The sequence below is a fragment of the Myotis myotis genome, unplaced genomic scaffold, assembly GCF_014108235.1.
Source record: "Myotis myotis isolate mMyoMyo1 unplaced genomic scaffold, mMyoMyo1.p scaffold_m19_p_18, whole genome shotgun sequence".
NCBI lineage: Eukaryota > Metazoa > Chordata > Mammalia > Chiroptera > Vespertilionidae > Myotis > Myotis myotis.
The window spans coordinates 42990601-43011454 of NW_023416322.1; the positions used below are offsets into that span (position 1 = coordinate 42990601).

The 20854-nt window shown below is 50.7% G+C and overlaps 3 protein-coding genes across 3 annotated transcripts; 1 reads left to right on the forward strand and 2 right to left on the reverse strand.

Moving 5' to 3' along the window:
• Positions 1-1847: 1847 nt before the first annotated feature.
• On the reverse strand, positions 1848-4275 carry LOC118673693 (histone H1t-like). The gene has a single exon (XM_036344844.1). It carries the CDS (start codon positions 3451-3453, stop codon positions 2821-2823), a length of 633 nt encoding a protein of 210 aa, XP_036200737.1. The 5' UTR covers positions 3454-4275; the 3' UTR covers positions 1848-2820.
• A 1513-nt stretch (positions 4276-5788) lies between these two features.
• Positions 5789-10653, reverse strand: LOC118673705 (histone H2B type 1-C/E/F/G/I). Its single transcript, XM_036344854.1, has 3 exons — positions 8874-10653; positions 8454-8526; positions 5789-5960 (listed from the first exon to the last, which is right to left on the reverse strand). Exon 1 carries the CDS (start codon positions 10627-10629, stop codon positions 10249-10251), a length of 381 nt encoding a protein of 126 aa, XP_036200747.1. The 5' UTR covers positions 10630-10653; the 3' UTR covers positions 5789-5960; positions 8454-8526; positions 8874-10248.
• A 123-nt stretch (positions 10654-10776) lies between these two features.
• Positions 10777-11420, forward strand: LOC118673698 (histone H2A type 1). Its single transcript, XM_036344849.1, has one exon. The coding sequence runs from the start codon at positions 10964-10966 to the stop codon at positions 11354-11356; it is 393 nt and encodes a 130-aa protein (XP_036200742.1). The 5' UTR covers positions 10777-10963; the 3' UTR covers positions 11357-11420.
• The last annotated feature ends 9434 nt before the right edge of the window (positions 11421-20854 follow it).

Sequence of the window (20854 nt, forward strand, 5' to 3'; positions counted from 1 at the left end):
CGGTGTGTGAGGTGCAGTGAGAAGACCACGGTAACCCACTGCTTAGAATTCGACCTGGACCGAAAGGTTGGGTGTTCATTCCTGACCGATTTGCCCCGGGCGATGTCGGGAAAGCTCTTCACACTGTGAACTCCTCCCCCTTCTTTCCAGGGTTTGGGTGTAAATGTATTGGCCTTTGCTGATTTCTGTTCTCAGGCCGGGCCCCTCCCTAAGCGCGAGGCCAAGCTGTTTGTAAATTCCCTTTGACTGAGGGGGTCGGGGCTTTAACTCTGGTCTCTAACTCCCTTTGGCCTGCGGCCCGGCTTCCGTTTGTGAAGTGAGAGATCCTGCCGCACCAGCTCTCAGGCGCCTCCCCCACCCCACTCCCAGGGCTCCCAGCTGTTCTTCCTTTTTATTTATTTTTCCTTTTATTTTTCGTTTTCCATTTTTAATGTGCCAGCTATAAACGGTGGAGAATTTTTTGTTGTTATGGACCATTCAAACATTACAATATGGTTATAAAAGGTGTTATGTCCTCAGGTTGAATCCACAGACTCGCTTTCTGTAACAAAAACCAAGGGCCGTTTGAAGATTTCCAGAACCATTTCACGATGGGCCGCTGGGCGAGGCCGGAATGCTCGTTCCTGTGGCCTGATACACGGTTATGCCAGTGAAGCCTCTTGGGGACAAGCTCTCAGGGACAACACCCGGCGCGGGCGGAAAACCAGGTTAAATTTCGGGGCTGGGATTACTGGGCCATTTTTCTGTGGCTAAAGGAAGGGGTTAATTGCTGTTCCCAGAACGGTAGGGAAAACCTTGGTGGGTTTCCTTTTTTGTTGTTTTATTGATTTCAGAGATGGGGGGAGAGAGAGAGAAGCATCAATGATGAGAATCATGGATCGGCTGCCTCCTGCATGCCCCCAACGGGGTTGGAGCTTGCAACCCAGGCATGTGCCCTGATCAGGAATTGAACTGTGACCTCCTGGTTCAAGGTCAACCCTCAACCACTGAGCCACGCCGCCCTGGCAGCTGTTAACTTGCTGTGTGCCGGGCGCTAAAAGGCCGGAGGAGCACAGGGGCCCATGGGGTTGAGGAACGGGTTTTAGACATGTGATTTGAGCGATGCTGGGAGACCGGTGGCTGCAGGGCGGGATGAGGCCAGTTGTTGGTCCCTTTTCCTGGGAGATATGAGGGTCTGCGGGTCCAGGGTCAGTCCAACGCTTGTCAGGTGACCAAAGCCTATTTCCAGGGCAGAACATTTCCAGCCTCCAAGGAAACTGGGTGTCATATCCAAGCGAGGCTTGCACTCGGGGCTGATTCTACACAAACTGAAGCCATGATGTCAGTCGTTTTTCATATGAGACACAATTTAAATCTTTTCCTTAGAGGCCCAGTTGTACAAATGAGTTCTGAAAGGGTCGGAGGTAGTGAGCCACCTGGAGAAGATGCTCAAATTGGAAGGATGTGGCACATCCTTTTGCACTTAAACACCAAGGTCCAGAATAGGATTAACAGTATGAATTTCATATTTACAATGATTTTTAATAAGAATGCCAAATCACAGTGAAAATAAGCTAATTTTAAAATGAGAAACATGCATTAACTTGGAGCGTTTTCCCATACAAGCAGTTTTTGTTTACAAACGTTTGAGGCAGACCCTAACAACTGTGCAGCCTCCAACATTTCCCTAAAGACGAGGATTAGCATTTTTCTGCCTGTGGGGCACCACCTATACCAGGGGTGGGCAAACTTTCTGACTCGAGGGCCACAATGGGTTCTTAAACTGGACCGGAGGGCCGGAACAAAAGCATGGATGGAGTGTTTGTGTGAACTAATATAAATTCCAAGTAAACATCATTACATAAAAGGGTACGGTCTTTTTTTTCAATAGTTTTATTCATTTCAAACGGGCCGAATCCAGCCCGCGGGCTGTAGTTTGCCCACGGCTGACCTATACACTCTTCCTAAATAAAATACATGGAGCCACAATCGTATTAAACAGAGCAATCATATTATCAAACCAACTTTTAAAAAATGTGACAATAGCATAGTAACTATATACTATGGAAATAAGGATAAATAGCATTTCAATACTCTTGTGACTACTGTAAATATTTGTGACTTTTACTGGCTAATCACTCACTCATAATGTAAATAAAACCAGTTTAACATTAAAGATGTAAAAAAAATTCTTTATAATCCAAATTCTGGCACTTTGATTTCTGTGTATGACCTCTACAATGCCCGTGGACACCAGACTTAAGAAACAACCTTTTGCCCGGCTGGCATGGCTCAGTGGTTGAGCATCAACCTATGACCCAGGAGGTCAGGGCACATGCCCGGGTTGTGGGCTCGATCCCGAGTGGGGCCCAGTGCAGGAGGCAGCCGATTCTCCTCGTTGATGCTCCCCTCTCCCTCTCTGTAATCAACAAAACCCCATTAGGATGACACCTCATAAAAGTAAAACGCAATGTGGCACTTGTCAAAGAAAAATTTGGGTATGTTGGGGCTCTGGGCAGCTCTCCACCCCTCTCTACATAGCACTGGCACTTCCGGAAAAGCCGAAGTTGACACAGGCACGAGGTGTTCTAGCAGAGGGTACACGCCGGCATCTGGAGCCGGGCAGCGTGGAGTATTTTAGGCAGAACTGCGCACATGTAGGTCCTAATCGGCCTGTCCGCGTCTAACCAAACATCTCATCGCACGCTTGCAAGGAGGTTGACCTGGCGGCCATGAACTCCCAGCAGCCCCCAGTGCTGTGCCGTTTTACTGTGACTTGGGTGGCTCTTAAAAGAGCCTTTGGGTTTATTTTGTGTCCTTTTTCTCTCGAAGATGGGCCTTTTACTTCTTAGAGGCTCCCTTCCTGGGCTTGGTCTTCTGCTGGGTCGCCTTGGGCCTCCCGGCCGTGGGCTTGTCGGCCTTGGCCTTGGCCGGGCTCTTCCGCGGGGGCCGGCCCTTGGGCCCCGCCGCCTTCCTGACGCCTCGGGCGGCCTTCGGGGATGCCGATGCCCGCGGCTTCTGAGCTCTCTTGTTGGCGCCGGAGCTCTTGGGGGACTTGGACTCCCGGGACAAGACCAGCTTCTTGCCCTTGGCGGCCGCGGCCTTCTTGACCTTGACCAGCTCGGGAACCGCCTTCTTGCTGAGCCGGAAGGAGCCCGAGGCGCCGGTGCCCTTGGTCTGCACCAGGGTGCCCTTGCTCACCAGGCTCTTGAGCACCAGCTTGATGCGGCTGTTGTTCTTGTCCACGTCGTAGCCCGCGGCCGCCAGCGCCTTCTTGAGCGCGGCCAGCGACATGCCCGCCCGCTCCTGGGACAGCGACAAGGCCTCCGTGATCACCTTGGACACCGACGGGCTGGGCGTCTTGCGAGTCACACCCGCCAGGCCCACCTGCTTCTTCCCTCGCTTCTTGATGTTCGGCTTCGCCATGAAAGCCGGGCCAGGCTCAGCCGGGTCCACAGGGGCCGTCTCGGACATCACAGGGCGGAGGGTCCACAGACGAGAGCCAGGGAGGAGGGTCAAGCGCCGGGAGGGGGGCCCTCACGCCTTATATAGGGCGGGGCGTGCTCTGATTGGTGCGTCGCCTAGGCCTCGCCCCGCCCCTCGCGGGGAGGAGCGTTTGTGTTTGTTTTCCCCCCAAAACTTGAAGCCCGCAAAAATCGTCTGCACAGAAGGGCCGGGTTCCTCTGCCGGAGGGTGCTTGGCAAGCTGGACTTCACACGCCTTCTCACCTTTTCCTGAAAAATGGCCCAAGATGCCCAAACGACTCCACAAAACCCTCAATTGTCAGCAAATTCAAGGAGAAGCTCCAGATTTCTTCTTTCCCTTGTAAACGTAACATTGCTTTTCGGCTGGAGACATATCCCACCTTTTCTCAGTGACCTTCCAAATGGTGGAGTGGAGAAAAGACATGAGTCCTGCCCCAAATTTCAGCGACAATTGTGCATGTGTGTGAAGGAACTAACACAGATCTCTTAGAGGCCTCCTGCAGAACTGGATGCTTCTAGAATCATCTAAAAGCTGCAGGGTCTGCCCTTGTTTGGACAAACACAATCTGATCAGCCATAATCTGCAAGGTGTGTGGGTTGCTTCTGACAAAAACCAGCCCTGGGTCCCTGCACCCTGATCAGAGAGCCGGAGGATGGAGCCAGTAGCACTGAGCTCACACATGGTGTCTCCCGGGCCCAAACCAGGTCACCCAGCCCGGCCAGCGAGGCTCAGGGGTTGAGTGTTGATCTGTGAACCAGGAGAAGCTGTGGTTCGATTCCCCATCAGGGCACATGTCCAGGTTGTGGACTTGATCCCGGGTAGGGGGCATGCAGGAGGCAGCCGATCCATGATGCTCTCATCATCATCATCATCATCATCATCTCTCTCTCTCTCTCCCTTCCTCTCTGACATCAAGAAAAACATATTAAAAAGAAATAAATCAGGTCACCTTCATGGCAACCACAGACCCAGACCAGGCCCAGGCGTGGCTGGCAGGTGTGTCTGCAGAGCTGTGGGGCGCGAGGTACGGGGACAATTGTCCGGGATGTTTCTCCGCGTTTCCTGGAACTCACCGTAGGGAGAGGTCAGGATCTGAGTTTGCTCTCGAAGCTGGGGCCTCCCGGAAGGCCGCCGAGGGAGCAGAGCCGGGGGTCAGGGGTATGGGGGGGGGGGCAGAGGGAACCCCGGGAAGATGCCCCCCTGCTTGCCTGAGGAACTGGCAGCTCTGCAGACGGCAGAGACGCGAGAGGTTTTCCAAGAGAAGGGTTGTGTGTTGTTGCGGTCGTCTTGATACAGTCAAGAGAGCCTTTCTCATGGGGAAGTTAGGAGGCGTATGAGATCAGGTGGCCCTCGCCGGTTCGGTTCAGTGGATAGAGCCTCGGCCTGTGGACTGAAGGGTCCCCAGTTGGATTCCCGGTCAGGGCACATGCCTGGATTACGGGCTGCAGGAGGCAGCTGATCAAGGAGTCTCTCCCTCTCCCTCTCCCTCTCCTTTCCTCTCTGAAATCAGTAAGAATATATTTTAAAATGTGTATAAAAGAGACAAGGTAGGTGAGAGTAGTTTCAGTTGAATGCAGCCAAACACAGTTTTTTCACTCCAGCAGAGTCCTGGGCAGAGAAGGCACCTGATAAATATTAGGTGTCTATTTTGTTGTAGTTTTTTTAACCTAAGATCCTATTTATTTTTACATAGTGCCTCCCCGTGGAACAATTATAATTATGTCCATCGTTTTTCAGCAGATTATTTCTTATGGGGTCATAGCTAAGAAAAATGTGTGAGGGGGGAAATTACCCTCACTAATAATGAAATAAGTAAAACTTCCACACAAAAAATTTGGCCTATCAGGTTAACAGTGCTTTAAAAAAAAATCTGTGTAAATATGAGTTCTGTAACAGAAATTTCCATATTATGTTGGGATTATTAATTGGCATGGCCCTTCTGAATGAAAAGTTGGTAATGTGTATTAAGAGCCTTGAAAATGATTTTACCTTGTGGTTTAGTATTTCTACTTCTAGAATTCTATCCAAAGGAAGTAATTGAATATTAAAACATAGATTTATGTACAAAGATGTGTGATTTGTATGATCTATAATGCATAAAGATGGAACTCAATCTAAACAGCCAATAACAGAAGAGTAATTACACAAATAGCAACATCTATAAAAATTGTGTTTCTAAGCATATTCCCTAGAAAATTGTATGTATGTATGTATATATATATATATACATACATATATATATATATATATCATGATACCTATATTTGCTTTATATATTTCTCTTTTCACAAATTTCTACAATGGCACATTTAATATTTTTATACTCAGAGAAAAAAAATGATGTTTTAAGCCAGGTTCTTAATTATTCTTCCACAATTGTTAGAAATATGCCTTTATTTTCTAGTATTTCTCATTTTCATTGGCTAGTGAGATGCCACTGTGTCCAGCAGTAACCAGTGACGGGGAAAGACGTGTCTAAAGCCCATTTGCTCCTCCTGTAAAAAGGGAAAGATTGGTTAATTCACTTCTATAATCATCAGATACCTGATATTGTACTAGACTCTGAGAATAGCAGTCATAATGGTGATAGGCAATTCACTGGGGTTTGTTCTGTGCCAGGCACTGTTCTAGGCACTTTGTAGATCCAGCAGTGCATTTAACCTGCGACAACCTCCCATCATTCTCTCTGATTTTGGGGATGAGGACAGGAGGGCGAGAAGAGGTAGAGTTTCCGAAGAGACACAGCTATTGGATGTTAACCCACAACCCCTAGCACTTGAGTCTATGTACACTCTTAAATAAAGGACGAATATGATCTAGTCAGTGTCCTGTATTTACATTTAAGCTGTCTTTATACAATCAATTTTAAAAAATATATTTTATTGATTTTTTACAGAGAGGAAGGGAGAGAGATAGAGAGTCAGAAACATCGATGAGAGAGAAACACCGATCAGCTGCCTCCTGCACATCTCCCACTGGGGATGTGCCCGCAACCCAGGTACATGCCCTCGACCGGAATCGAACCTGGGACCCTTCAGTCCGCAGGCCGACGCTCCATCCACTGAGCCAAACCGGTTTCGGCTATAAAATCTATTTTTTAAAATTTTTTTTATTGATTTCAGAGAGGAAGGGAAAGGGAGGTAGAAACATCAATGAGAGAATCATTGATGAGCTGCCTCCTGCATGCCTCCTACTGGGGATCGAGCCCACAACCTGGGAATGTGCCATTGACTGGAATAGAACCCGGGACCCTTCAGTCTGAGACCTCCTTGTTCATAGGTCAGCATCCACCCTCTGGGCGAGCTCAGACCCTATTGGGTGACAGCTAGACAATCAAAGACAATCAAGTGGAAACTGTGGCAGTTACCCCAGAACCACGGGAACGGCTGGTCATGGAACCCTCCCGGGAAGGCCGGGCCAAGCAGATGCCTGCAGGGTGAGGAGGAGTTTTCAAGGCAGGAAGGAGGGAGCAGGGGAACCTAACACAGAGGCCCAGCATATGTGGGAGGCAGGAGACGGAAAAGCAGGGTGTGGGCAAATCTGGCTGCAGAACAAGAGAGAGAGGAACTAGAAGAAGAAAAAAAGAAGAGAAAAATAACAAACAATCAAAAAGACGGGGGAAGGAGAGAGAGAGAGAGAGAGACAGAGACGAATGAGGCCACAGGCAGTGCGCTGGGCAAGGCCCCGTCTCACCGTGGGTCAGGCATTTGGAAAATCTTAAAAGCAAGTTCAGGCCCATCCCAGAGCCTACACTGCTCGCGGTGGAGCAACGCTGCACAGCCAAGGCGCTAGCACCATCTGTTTCTGGTCTGTGTTTCACAGCTGCTATCTCATTCCACCTTCACCCCATCTTCCCCAGTCGGTAATTACTAACACCGGCAGGCTCAGAGAGGTGCGGTTGTCATAGTAACTCCGACATTTAGCTAATTGTTAACACATCCTGTGCTGCAAACAGGTGTGAAAGCAATAGATTGGTTTCACCCAACAATGTTAACAAGATAATTTACAGCCCCAACCGGTGTGGCTCAGTGGATATTGCATCGGCCTGTGGACCAAAAGGGTCAGGGTTCGATTCCAGTCAAGGGCATGTACCTCGGTTGCAGGCTCCTCCCCAGCCCGGGCCCTGGTTACACATCAATGTCTCTCTCTCTGTCTTTCCCTCTCTCTAAAAAAAAAAAAAAAAAAAAAAAATCAATGGGAAAATATCCTCGGGCGAGGATTAAAAATAAAAATAATTTTTAAAAGATAATTTATAAAATAGAAAGGGGGAGAAAAAGATCCTCAGACTGTCTAGGAACAAGATACGGCCGTACATTATTTTCTGTAGAAAAGAGCTTCCTTTGAGCAATCTGTTCTTGCAGGAACCAAGAAGTGGCACAGAAAACTATTAGTGCTTTTCCGGAAACTCCAGGTTGCTGGGGGAGTCGTGGCAGCTGCCGGCCTCTGGGTGACCAGCGATGGGGCTCAGCCACAGTTGTACCATTTCCAGCATCAAAATATCTCAGCCCGGCCTCCCCCCGTTTGGTTTCATAAAGGGAGTGATCATGTGGACTTCAGTCTCTCTCTCACATTGAGTCATCTGTATATTAGAGGAGGAGGGCAATCACACATAAATACTTGAAATCCGAATTGTCTCCAAATATTTAATTGGCTTTTCTCAATGAGAATAATCAGTTTCAAAGATTAGTTCGATTCCGTTCCGTGAAATCAGTGTTTCTTAAAAACGATTTGCAGCTCGTCAAGGGCACATGTTGACAGTCACTTCAGTTCTCGTTTCCCTCTTCCTGTTAGTGTCTTGTGTTTGCCTTTCATCCAGCTCCAGAACAAAGCTTAGAACATAGCCATGAGCTCATGTAATGACAACTCCAGTTCCAAAGTATACTTACCTTATCAGCATAAATAAGACAATACATATTTTACTGAATTCACTGTATTAACAAATAGTAAGAAATTCCTACTGTGGATGAAAAAAGGGGCCACATGCTCACCTGACTACCTCCGGGAAGGCCTGCTTGGAGGCCTTGCCAACTCCAGAGACCTGAAGCGACCACAGAGGAGGGTCTGAAATTAAAAACCTTTAGTTAAAAAGCAGCTTATGGTGGGTAGTCATGTCCTAGGCCAGTGTCCTCCCTGACAAAGACCAACTTCCGTCTTTCCTGAGCCTGTTGTCCTTTTGCATCTAAGGTAACACACCTCAGGAAAGTCAGGGTAACTAGTAACTTCCATTTCCCCACCCCTCAGGGCACAGCTGGCCACCAGGGCGGAGACCACAGGTTCCCTCACTGTGACTGTTAGCCTGTTAGTTGCTGACTGTAACTCCCCTGCACCCACCTGCGTAAAGGCAGCCTGTGTCCATCATTTCACTTTTATCCGATCCCAGGGTCCCCCCCCCCCCCCCACACACACACCTCCGCTTTGCTTTCTCCCGCCTCTCTCATCATCGCCAATAGATTTCATGTGACCCGCTCATGGCTCCGCCTTTGACGGTGATTTATTAAACAGCGCGAAAACCGCCATCTCCAGAGCGCTGTCCCGACGCACTGAGATCCGGCTTCCCTGCAAGTGTCGACAGTTTGGCTCAAATAAACCCCCAAATTCTTCACAGGTTGGGACGATTGTCACGTTAACACAGTCATGTGAACACAGTGTGGCTGCGCCAGGAGGGAGTGGTCGCGTGAATGAGGGGGCTGCCCACGTGAACGCGGGGCCATGGCCCGGGAACAAGAATTCTACTAATTTTAAGAATGTCACTAATGCTGTGGCCCCGCCCCATCACAAAGAAACAGAATTTCCGGAGGATGAGGCCCGGAAATCAGGATGTTAAAAAGATTCCCAGGTGATTGTAACGTGCAGCCAAGGCTGAGAACCACTGATCTAGTCCTATTTACAATGACTTTTTCCTTCTCTCTCCTAACCGGGGAGGACATGACAGCACAGGAATTTAGAGCGATGGAGGCACGCACCTTGGAGGCGCTAGGCACTGGAACTTGAAGCAATCAGTGGGGTTTATGGGGCCTCGGCCAGGGCCTTGCACATGCGTTTCCACCCCAACGAGGCCAGGTGACACCCTTCCCCAGGCATCCGTGAGGAGACAGCTGCTTTCCAACGGAGACCCCTGCCTAGTGCCAAATCGATCTTGGAAAAAACCACAGGATCCTTCTAAAGCACACAGCATTTTATCCTAAATTGTAAAAGCCTGTTTTTGTAATTGTAAACCTCATTTCCTGTAACCATTTCCATGTTTTTTTAAGTACTTGTGATTTCGTTAGTTACATTGTTCATTTTTCTTATGTTTTCACTTTTAGGTAGACAGGAAGAGGAAGTGAAAAATATCAGTGAGAAAGACACACATCGGCTGCCTCCTGCAGATCAAGCCCACAACCCAGGCATGTGCCCCGATCAGGAATCAAACCCGGGACCTCTTGGTCCATAGGCGCTCAATCCACTGAACACCACCAGACGGACACCCCCCATGTTCCTAACAGAAAGCACCACTTAACCCAAGGTGGGGAGACCGCATGCTAGGTTTGGGAAAAAAGTGAGTTACTTTGCGCTGAAGTCTTGGCCGGGAGCAAGGATCACACGTACATAAGGGCGGGCCCCATCTCCCAGCCCACAGCACCTTCGTGGTTGGACCTGTATGACCTGTTTTAACCAACCTTCAGGGCTTTGCCGCAACTAGATCACCCAGTTTTTCAAGTTTCTGCCTACAGCGCTCTTCGGAAAACGTGGGTGGCTCTGAAAAGAGCCTTTGGGTCAGGAGCCAGGCCGCGTGCTCGCGCCTCACTTGGAGCTGGTGTACTTGGTGACGGCCTTGGTGCCCTCGGACACGGCGTGCTTGGCCAGCTCGCCGGGCAGCAGCAGGCGCACGGCCGTCTGGATCTCCCGGGACGTGATGGTTGAACGTTTATTGTAATGCGCCAGGCGCGACGCCTCGCCCGCGATGCGCTCGAAGATGTCGTTGACGAACGAGTTCATGATGCCCATGGCCTTGGACGAGATGCCGGTGTCGGGGTGCACCTGCTTGAGCACCTTGTACACGTACACCGAGTAGCTCTCCTTGCGGCTGCGCTTGCGCTTCTTGCCGTCCTTCTTCTGCGCCTTGGTCACCGCCTTCTTGGAGCCCTTCTTCGGGGCGGGCGCGGACTTGGCTGGTTCCGGCATTCTGAAACCTCAAGAGACTTGGAGGAAAATGCGGCTGGAGTGGAATCTCCGCTACTTATAGGGACTTTATGCTAATGAGGGATTCAGAGATCCTCTTAGTTCATTGGCAGACAGACGCCAAGGCTGTCATCCTTGGGCGGGCCTATGCAAATAAGGTATGGAAATTAGAAGGTCCTATTGGTTATGTGACTGAGTCTGTTCCTAGCTAATCAGACACCTCGATTTGCTCCCAGGACCTGCCTATAAAAACGGCCATGTTCCACCTACTCCCAGAACTGGTCTGCTCGGGCGAGTATTCCCCTTTCGTTTTGCAAAGACCTTTCTTCTTTTTCCAATGTCCGGCCGCGGCAAGCAGGGCGGCAAGGCGCGCGCCAAGGCCAAGTCTCGCTCCTCGCGGGCTGGGCTGCAGTTCCCCGTGGGCCGCGTGCACCGGCTGCTCCGCAAGGGCAACTACGCCGAGCGCGTCGGGGCGGGCGCGCCCGTGTACCTGGCGGCGGTGCTGGAGTACCTGACGGCCGAGATCCTGGAGCTGGCGGGCAACGCGGCGCGCGACAACAAGAAGACGCGCATCATCCCGCGCCACCTGCAGCTGGCCATCCGCAACGACGAGGAGCTCAACAAGCTGCTGGGCAAGGTGACCATCGCGCAGGGCGGCGTGCTGCCCAACATCCAGGCCGTGCTGCTGCCCAAGAAGACCGAGAGCCACCACAAGGCCAAGGGCAAGTGATTGGACGGGCACCGCAGCTTCCGGAAGCGCTTTGAAACCCAAAGGCTCTTTTCAGAGCCCCCTACCCACCTCCTAGGAAGAGCTGATGTCACTTTAGGTTAAAGGGGGAAAATGCACAGGAAGGTAAGCTTAGCTTCGCCAGAGCTATGGGGTACAAACATTTTCTTTAAAGGAAAGGCTCAGTGTTGCTAAAAATGGAGCAGCCTGTATAGGAAGTGGCAGGCGATGTGCTCTCGAAATAAACACGCATTTCAAACAGTCGCAGAACCTGGCTGGTTTCCGGAACCCCTTAACTGCAGCCCTGGGTTGAGGTCTGTAAACTTCAGGTTGCAAATGACAGGTCGGGGGAGGCGAACTTCCCCAGCGGGTGCGTAGACGCCCCGCCCGGTCCCGAGGGCGTTAGTCTCGGCTCCGGTTAAATAACAACCAAGCACCATCTTAGAAGCTTCCGAGGGCGGGGAACGGGCCCCTGAGACCGGCTCCCGGGCTGGCGGAGAAGACAGCCGGAATCTAGAGCCGAGCGGCGTCTTCTCCCCACTGACCAGGCTGAGACTGTGGCCAGTTCATAACCCCCGGGACTCGGTTCTGTCGCTTGTAAGTCGGGGGTAAGTTAATGGCGTCTTTCGCTTCTTGGGTCAGTTAACCATTTAACGCCCCTAACCTGTAGTTGAACAAACTACATTTTATACAACTAATACGTGCTGTGCTGGGATTTCAGTTCTAACGCCCATGTTCCCAGCGCAGCTGGAAAAGGAACACAGCAGGGCCTTTCGCTCCCCCCCACAACAGTTGGCAGGGATCCGATCATTCAGCTGCATCAACCCCAAGAAGCGCCGATCTGGACGGAGGGAAAAAATCCTTAGGATTCTCAGGCGGGCGCGGCTCAGTGGTTGAGCTCGACCTATGAGCCCGGGGGTCGTGGTTCAATTCCTGGTCAGGGCACAGGCCCGGGTGGCAAGTTCCATCCCGTGGGGGGTGTGCAGGAGGCAGCCATCAATGATTCTCTCTCATCAGTGATGTTTCTATCTCTCCCTCTCCCTTTCTCTCTGAGATCAATAAATATTATTTTTAAAGAGTATTAGGACAGTATTTTCCAGGATTGAATCTCACCAAGGTTTTCTGGTTGGCCCATCCCCCTATACCCCACCCTCCCTCTCTTCCCCCCTCGCCATGCAGCCACTTCTTGTGCTAAAGCCTCCCGTTGAGCAAGGGGTGGGGTGGGGGGGGAGTGCGATTCTAATGGGACTGAGCTCATCAAACTGGGCTTTTGCTAAAGGCCCAGGCCCACTGAGACCAGGTTCTGTCCGCCCAGCGCTCCTTGTAGGTTGAACTGGGATCCTTGGTTCGGAATTGCCTCACCTGGGCCTCAGGACCCTTTTCACTCACCGTCCAGGTTGCCTTCGAACCCAGCCCCGACTCTGACCAGGTGTGTGAGCTGGGCCAGGTGTTGGCGCTCTTGCCTCCTCCGCGTCTTGGCTCGCCTGTGGCTGGAATGGTCAGCAGTGTGGGTTCTGAGATCAGGGCAGGGTGCTGGAGAGCCACCAAGGACATAAGCCCTCCCTGGGTCAGCCACATTGGTACCTGACCCCAGCCTATGAGCTCATTTTCCCAACCCCCTTCGAGGTAAATCCTCTCCTATCCTGATTTTATTTTATTTTAAATATTTTTTTTTGCATTGATTTCAGAGAGAGAGAGTGGGAAAAAACATCGGTGAGAGAGAAATATAGACTGGCTGCCTCCTGCATACCCTCTACCAGGGATCAAGCCCACAACTCGGGCCTGTGCCCTGACCGGAATCAAACGCAGGACCTCTTGGTCCATGGGGCAATGCTCAATCCACTGAGCCACACCAGCTGGGCCCCTATCCTGATTTTAAAGCTGAGGAAACCAGAAAAGAGGGAACAATTTCTGTGTCCCTCGGTCAGGAAGCCAGTACTTCTAACCCCTGGCTAGTCTATAACTCCTGCCTCTAAGACGTTATAGCCAGAACAAGAAAACTGATAAAAACTCTACACATAATAATAGGTCAATTTTGCCAACATACCATAATGTTACAAATGGCATCCTAAACTCCGGCAAGAAGAGAAGGGAAGGAGGCGAGATGTCCCTGGAGTCTCCATAGATGGCTGTGTGCGCAGGGCACACCAGCAAGAAGCCACATGCCTGGTGTAGCCTGTGACAAGGGAAGCAGGGGGACAGGTGGGCAATGGCTTGGGAACGGACTGGATGAGCTGCTGTGGCGAGCCGTGAAAGGAGTTAGCGGATACTTGGGTTTGCAGTCGCTCCTCCAGGCACCAAAGCCCGACCTTTCTATTTAGTTACTTAGTTGGGAATGATACACTGTGTTCGTTTCACTTGTTTATTACGTTTGCAGCAAGACCTTCAAGTCAAGGACCCCATCTTGTTAAAATGCTGATAGCGCACCCTAACTGGTTTGGCTCCGTGGCCAGAGCATCAGCCTGTGGACCATGTTCAACCCCTGGTCAGGGCACATGCCCAGATTGCGGGCTCGATCCCCAGGGTGGGTCGTGCAGGGGGCAGCCGATCATTGATTCTCTTTCATCATTGATGCTTCTATCTCTCTCTCCCTCTCTGAAATCAATAGTAATAATAATAAAAAGTTGGTGGATAGCATAGAGGCCCTGGCATGAAATCGACACTTGAGAAAATCCGCTGGTGAACAGTAAACTCAGTGGCTTCCCTTGACCAGGTCTCTACCATGTCCTCAGGGGAGTGGATGAGCGTGAAAAACCCAGGACCTGCAATCCCTGAAGATCCCCAGGTACCAGGGACGAAGTTGATCCAAGGCCAGCATGTCAAACTCCCGGCCCCCGGGCTGCATGTGGCCCACAGGGAATATTTCTGCAGCCCAGCCAGTTTAACGGTGCGCAGTTACTCACAATGATGAAAGGAAATAGGTCTCCTGTCAGATCCAGAATCATTGACGTTCACCTGGGGTCAGTTTTGAAAGTAATCATTGCCAACAAGGTTTCCCCCGAAGTAGGAGAGAGAGTAGCAGAGATGCCAAGTGTCAGGAAGAAAACATGCATTTTATCATTGCTCTTGTACTTTTTTTTAAATACTATACTTTTTTGTAAATAAACCTACGTTTCTATGAGAATGGAAGCTTTTGGTTGTTTGTTTGTTTTTGTGGCCCACACACACTTAAGCCTTGTTTATTTGGCCCGTGTTAGCCTTTGAGTTTGACATGCTTGGTCTACGTAAGGGGTTTACTGAGAAGCCGGGCTGAGGCCGAATCATCAGTGGGGTCTCTGGGGCGTCCCAGACGCAGCACATCCGCTTGACACAGCATCACTGTGTATTAGACCTCTTTTTATTATTTCAGAGGAAGGGAGAGGGAGAAAGAGAAATACCAATGATGACAGAGAATCACTGATTAGGCTGCCCCCTGCACACCTCCCTACTGGGGATGGAGTCTGAAACCTGGGCATCGAACCATGACCTCTGGGTTCACAGGTGGATGCCCAAGCACTGAGCTACACCGGCGGGCTAAACCTCTTTTTATATTTTCAACTCCTCTGTGCAGCAATACCCTTTCCTTCATCCCCACCCCTCACTTCCTGTTTTTTAATGTATCACTTGAACTCTTTTTTACAAGTATGGTAAGTTTTATTATGAGTTGCAAACAATCACATGTATTTTAAGGTTAGAATTACGTTAACATGTAAGGGTTTTTCATCTGTTGATCCTAATTTAGAATTACAGATGCAAATAACTATTCCTGTCAAGTATCATGTATGAGTATTACTGGAAGATGTTAGGAATTCCATGGAGGATCCCTCATGCAGACAGAAATTGACAATAAGGGGTCATATTTAGCTCAGGAATTCTCCCCCTCTGTTTTATTCCAAAACCTGAATATTGTACCAGACAGGTTAGCAGCACCAGATCTACCAAAAGACAGCCATCGCCTGCATTGACACCTAGAAACCGGCACCATTAATAAATAGACAAATCTCTGACAGGGGGAGGAACAGTATGATCATTGTTATTCCAAAAGAAATTAGAATATACCATGTAGACTTCAACAGAAGGTGACTCCAGGCAGGGAATCCATGTCTCCGTATTGACAACATGTCAGGACTCCACTGGGCTTCTCACTTGCCAGTTGCTGGGGTTGGAGTTTGGGCAGAAGGAGAACGTCCACATTTCCTGGGACGGAGGACGGATGCACCTTCCTTAGGGGTGAGGCTGTTTCTGAGAAAAGTAAGTGCTGAGTGAGCCGTAGATCCTGTGACCCGTTTGTTGCCAGCTGGAGCTGACACCTCACCGTGCTCTTCACTCAGGGACACCGGGCAGTGGCCGAGGGAAAATATACCCGAACACACAGCCGCTAACCGCCCGGCGGTAGGTTATGCACAGAGGGGACACCGTTTCTCTCCCCTCACACCAGCGAGGACTCAGGACTGCTGGGGAGGAGGAGCTGCCACTGTCCTATGAACTTTGCAGCAATTGTTCTGGCAATGTTGACTACAGATTATGATTCGACACACGGCCAGCCGACATAGCTCAGTGTCTCTCCCTCTCCCTTTCTCTCTGAAATAAAGAAAAATATTTATTTTAAAAATAGACACTTGGTCTTTTGTCCAACAAGGTAGCAGCGTTAGATGATAGGTAAATAAAAAGGGTAAAAAATAGATGTTTGGGAGAGAGGGTGTCTACCATCTAGAAACAAAAGCCCCACTAGCACTGGGTCACACGCTGGCTGGTGTGACAAAATCAACGCTGTGCCACCCATGTTGCCTGTCAGCTCTGCCTGCCCCTAAGGCACCAGGGACTTGCTGGGGTTACCTGGTGATGAGCTGGGAAGAAAGCTGCTTCTCTCCCCGCGGGAGGACCAGCCCAGGCTCCCAGGTGCTGGTGGGCGGGCCTCTGAGAGGACACCCACACGGAACATGTTTCTCCTTATCCAAGTCGGCTCCCTGCTTTCTTTCTTTTAAAAATACTTTTTAAAATATATTTGTATTGATTTCAGAGAGGAAGGGAGAGGGAAAGAGAGAGAAAGATCAATGATGAGAGAGAGAGAGTCATGGACCGGCTGCCTCCTGCACGTCCCACAGTGGGGATCCAGCCCACAACCCCGGCCTGTGCCCTGACCCGGAATTGAACCGTGAACCTCCTTGTTCTTCGGTGGATGCTCAGCCTCTGAGCGGCACCAGACGGGCTCAATGCAGTTGCTTTTGCCTGCACCGTGCAGTGTGCAATCATGACACTGTTTCCCACAGTTACTTGAATTCATGTTGATCCTCCTCAATCCCGTCAGCGACAGTTTGATGTTAACGTACTACAGTCCGGTTCACCTGTTAGTGCTTTCATTGCATTTTGGGTTCCCCCACCCCCGTGGGTGTTCATAGTTTGTTTATTTTGCTGGTACATGAAGCGTTACTGTAGCTGTGAGAGTGAGAGTATGTCTGTACAGGAAGACAGACTCCAAAACGGTGCCTCCCTCCTCCTTCCTGCTCCTTTGCTCCCCTTCCCCCCCCCTTTTGCTCCTTTCCAACCCACCCGGACAGGGGACCGGTCTCCGTCGTTGCTTGGGTTTCTCCGTTCTGCACGGATGAGCAGGACACGTGTGTTCCTACAGCCTCTTTCCCTGCAAGGGCATCACCCATGGGTGCGGTTTTGCGCTGCCTTTTCACTTCATCCTACGTCCGGGAAGGCTCCCCTTCTCGGTCCACAGAGATCGTGTTTATTTCTGCAGCCACATCACCCCGTGGCGCCGGTGCCCGTTGATCCAGCCCCTCTCACCTGCAGATCACGAAGTTCTCTCTGACACGACACAGCTCCGTCCGCTGTGCCTGGGCAGCCTTGGTTATGCAGCTCACAGCTGGTTTGTTGTTTCGTTTTCATGTATATATTTTTAATTGTCGTTGTTGAAAGTGTCACGTATGTCCCCTTTTTCCCCCTCCAGCGCACCCCGGCCGCCTGCCCCAGGCCCTCACCTCCTGCCCCAGGCCCTCACCTCCTGCCCCAGGCCCTCGCCTCCCCACTGTCTGTGTCCACGGCTGATGCTCTCTGCACACAAGGTCTTTGGTTGATCACCTCCCACCCACCCACCCAACCTCCCCCGCCTCCCCTCGTTCATCAGTTAATTAGATTCCATCCACGAGTGGCAACTCACAGATATGGTTGTTGAGTTAAATAAAAAGAACGGCAATGTTTACATCCACAGATATCCCCGCCTTTTAAAATAGTGTCCCAGGTCCACGCCAAAAGCCAGGACAGCACCTGCCTCCTTCAAAAGTCCCCGGGGAGGCTCTGTCCACAGGCTCTCACCAGCCCATCCTGTGCTTGTAGACGCCCCTAGCAGGGCGCTGGGAGGCGGGCATTTCTTTAGGAAAAACACCTCGTCCCCAAACTCTGCCTCCCACGAAGCAGCCAGAACACACCAGCATATCACAACCCAGACACCAGGATGCGGAGCGAAGGCAACCAAGTCCCAGCCTCATTTCCTTTCGGTTTTTCTGCAAAGCACATGGCTGCTCTCAGCACAGCGACGCTCTTCCCACCCCCAGGGCCCGGGAGACTAAGGCGGAGTCTTGACCCAAAAGCCCTTTCGATCTTAGCGACGAAGGCTCAGGCTCGGAACAGCGCAGGACGACAGCGCCCCCGCGCGTTGAGCCAGCGCAGTGACGGCTGCACTCCACCCGCCCCACGCTCAGCAGCTGCGCAGGTAACTGACATTCCAGTTTATGTTTTAAGTACATTTAAGCACCGTATTTCAGTTTATGTTTTAGGTATATTTTATTGATGTCAGGGAGGAAGGGAGAGGGAGAGAGAGAGAGAGAAACATCCATGATGAGAGAGCATCATGGACCGGCTGCCCCCTGCACGCCCCCCACTGGGGATGGAGCCCACAACCCGGGCCTGTGCCCTGACCGGGAATCAACCCTGTCCTCCTGGTTCATAGGTCGACCCTCAACCACGGAGCCACGCCGGCCGGGCTGAGGTCCATGTGTTAGACCCTGTCCTAGCTCATTCCGTCCTGCTGCCACTGAACTGGCCTCCCAGCCTGTATGGTTGTCCGGACCTCCCACCCGAGAAACACTGACCTGACAGCCGGGCTTCCAGATCAGACAGATGCGAGCTGGGACCCTGGGGGCGACCTCAGCGCGGCCTCGGGAGGTGCTCCTGCACCTGCGTGAGCCACGGTCCGAGGAAGGAGGGGAGACGGTGCAGAGCAGGGGCTGTCGCATCGACTCAGTAACGAGGCAGGGAGCACACGGGGCAGTTGTGACATCTTGTTGTTGTTGCTAATCCTCACCAGGGGATGTTTTCCCCATTATTTATTTATTTGTTCATTTATTTATTTATTTTAGAGAGAGTGGAGGTGACAGAGGGGGGGGGAGGGGAGACGTTGATATGGGAGAGACACATCCATCGTTTGCCCCCTGCACATGCCCCGACCAGGGCTGGGCATCAAGCCTGCCACCGAGGTCTGTGTCCTTGCCCAGAATCGCATTCAGTCCATGAGTCGTTGCTTTGTCCACGGAGCCACACCGGCTACAGTGGGAAAGGGTGGTTATTGGGGCACATGGGGCAGAAGTGGAGTCGCTGTGCTAGGATTCCAGTTGTCAGCTGGCAGTCGGGGCCCAGGCGTCCGCCTGTGGCCACTGGCGTCCTCATTCCCCTGTAGCCCGCCCTGGAGCCCGGTCAGGTGGGAATCCGTGGACGCAAGGATTTGATGGCTGCCGCCCCGTCCTCCCACAGTGTGGTCATATCCGGCGTAAACGTCGTTGGGCAGGTCTTACAGGCGAGTCCAGAAATGCACACGCTCACCCCACGGCCTGTCGCCACCTCCCGTGAGCGTGGCAGCCATTCCCCGAGGTGGGTGGGCCCTGAGGAACTTGATAAATACGGAGATTCTGAGACCAACTGGAGTGATTGGCTCAGAATCATCTGGAACAAGGCTGAAATCTATACATAAAATTGTTCAAACACACAAACACACAGGCCCAATGGTGCCCTCGTGCTAAAAGCCCAACATACAAAACCTACATCTCAGACCTAACGTGACTGCAGGCAAAACCTCTCCCAGAAACATGCACTGAATCAGCCAGGACAGAGTTTCCTGGTTAAGCACCAGGAAGCTCATCTGTCACATGGGTCCTCTCCACAGAGAGAAGAGGCCGTCTGGCCCGGCTGGCTTGCCTCAGAGGCTGAGCGTCGACCTATGAAGCAGGAGGTCACTGTTCAATTCCCAGTCAGAGCACATGCCTGGGTCGTGGGCTCAATCCCCAGTGTGGGGTGTGCAGGAGGCAGCAGCTGATCCATGTTTCTCTCTCATCATTGATGTTTCTATCTCTCTCTCCCTCTCCCTTCCTCTCTGAAATTAATAAAAATATCTCTCTATATAAAAGCCTGATATGCTAAGTGTCCGACTGTCCAGGTAACGATGTCACGTAGCAACACCAGGCTTTCTCTCGCTAGCGACAACTAGTCTCCTTGCAGTTTCTTCAGCCCAGGAACACGACTTCCTTTATAGCCAGGTGCAAACATTTTACAGTTCAACCAAATGTCGGTGAAGTGTTTTCCTGTCGAGTAAGACTCCCTCCACGTTCTGTGTGGAGTAGGGTTCGGTATCTGAAAGAGGAGCCCCACAACAAATGAGAGAAAAAGACACGAGATAATTTTGCAATATTGGGGGACCAGGCGGCCAAGTCCCGAAGGACTTTCACCACTGCTCAGGCTGCTCCAATCTTTTATTGATCTGGAGTAGCCCTTAGGGTAAGGAGGTTTCAATGACACACAGATCAGCAAACAATTTCCAGGAATAGACAAAGTATCTGATTAGCTCATCAATAGATTTCTGGGAGTAGGCAGAGTATCTGATTAACAATAATCAACAAGAATCTACATAAGTATCTAAGGAATTAAGGGAACTAAGGTGGGGATGCTTCAACTATTATTACCTAAATTAACTGGGTGGTGCACAGTTCTGACCTTTGCTAGAACTTCAAAGGTTACTAGCTTTTGGGGGGTCTCTGTCTAAACTCAGCTAGTGAAGACAATGAATGGACTCCGGCATTTTCCTATGCCTCATCTCATTTGATCCTCACAGAAGTCCTGGAGTAGGTAGATAGGAGACTCGGTTTTCTTTTCATTAGCTGGAAAACAGATTTAGAAATCTTAGAAACTTGACCCAACTGAAAAGAAGTAAGAAATGGTGGACTTTGAAAATGACTCCAGGTTTTCCACTGTGCAGAATATACTCAGACACTGCTGCACCTAAATATTTTACCCTTTGTTCTCCCTGCGTGATCTACAATAATAATGTGCTGATATTTACTGCTGTGTTGCTAACAATTACCTGAAAGAGAAGTTGGGGTGCTTTGCTGGGCTGGAAAAAGTTTAGCTAAGCCAGAAATCAGGTCTAATGAAGCAGGTTTACTCTATGTCTATAAGAGGCTAAGTTGACTCACGCATGCGCGACACATATGAAGCTCTTGCTGGCACCAATCGCACGCGTGTTTCGAT

Bases quoted from the DNA above. Each gene is read 5' to 3' on its own strand.
- LOC118673693 (XM_036344844.1), bottom strand. From the start codon at position 3,453: ATGTCCGAGACGGCCCCTGTGGACCCGGCTGAGCCTGGCCCGGCTTTC.
- LOC118673705 (XM_036344854.1), bottom strand. From the start codon at position 10,629: ATGCCGGAACCAGCCAAGTCCGCGCCCGCCCCGAAGAAGGGCTCCAAG.
- LOC118673698 (XM_036344849.1), top strand. From the start codon at position 10,964: ATGTCCGGCCGCGGCAAGCAGGGCGGCAAGGCGCGCGCCAAGGCCAAG.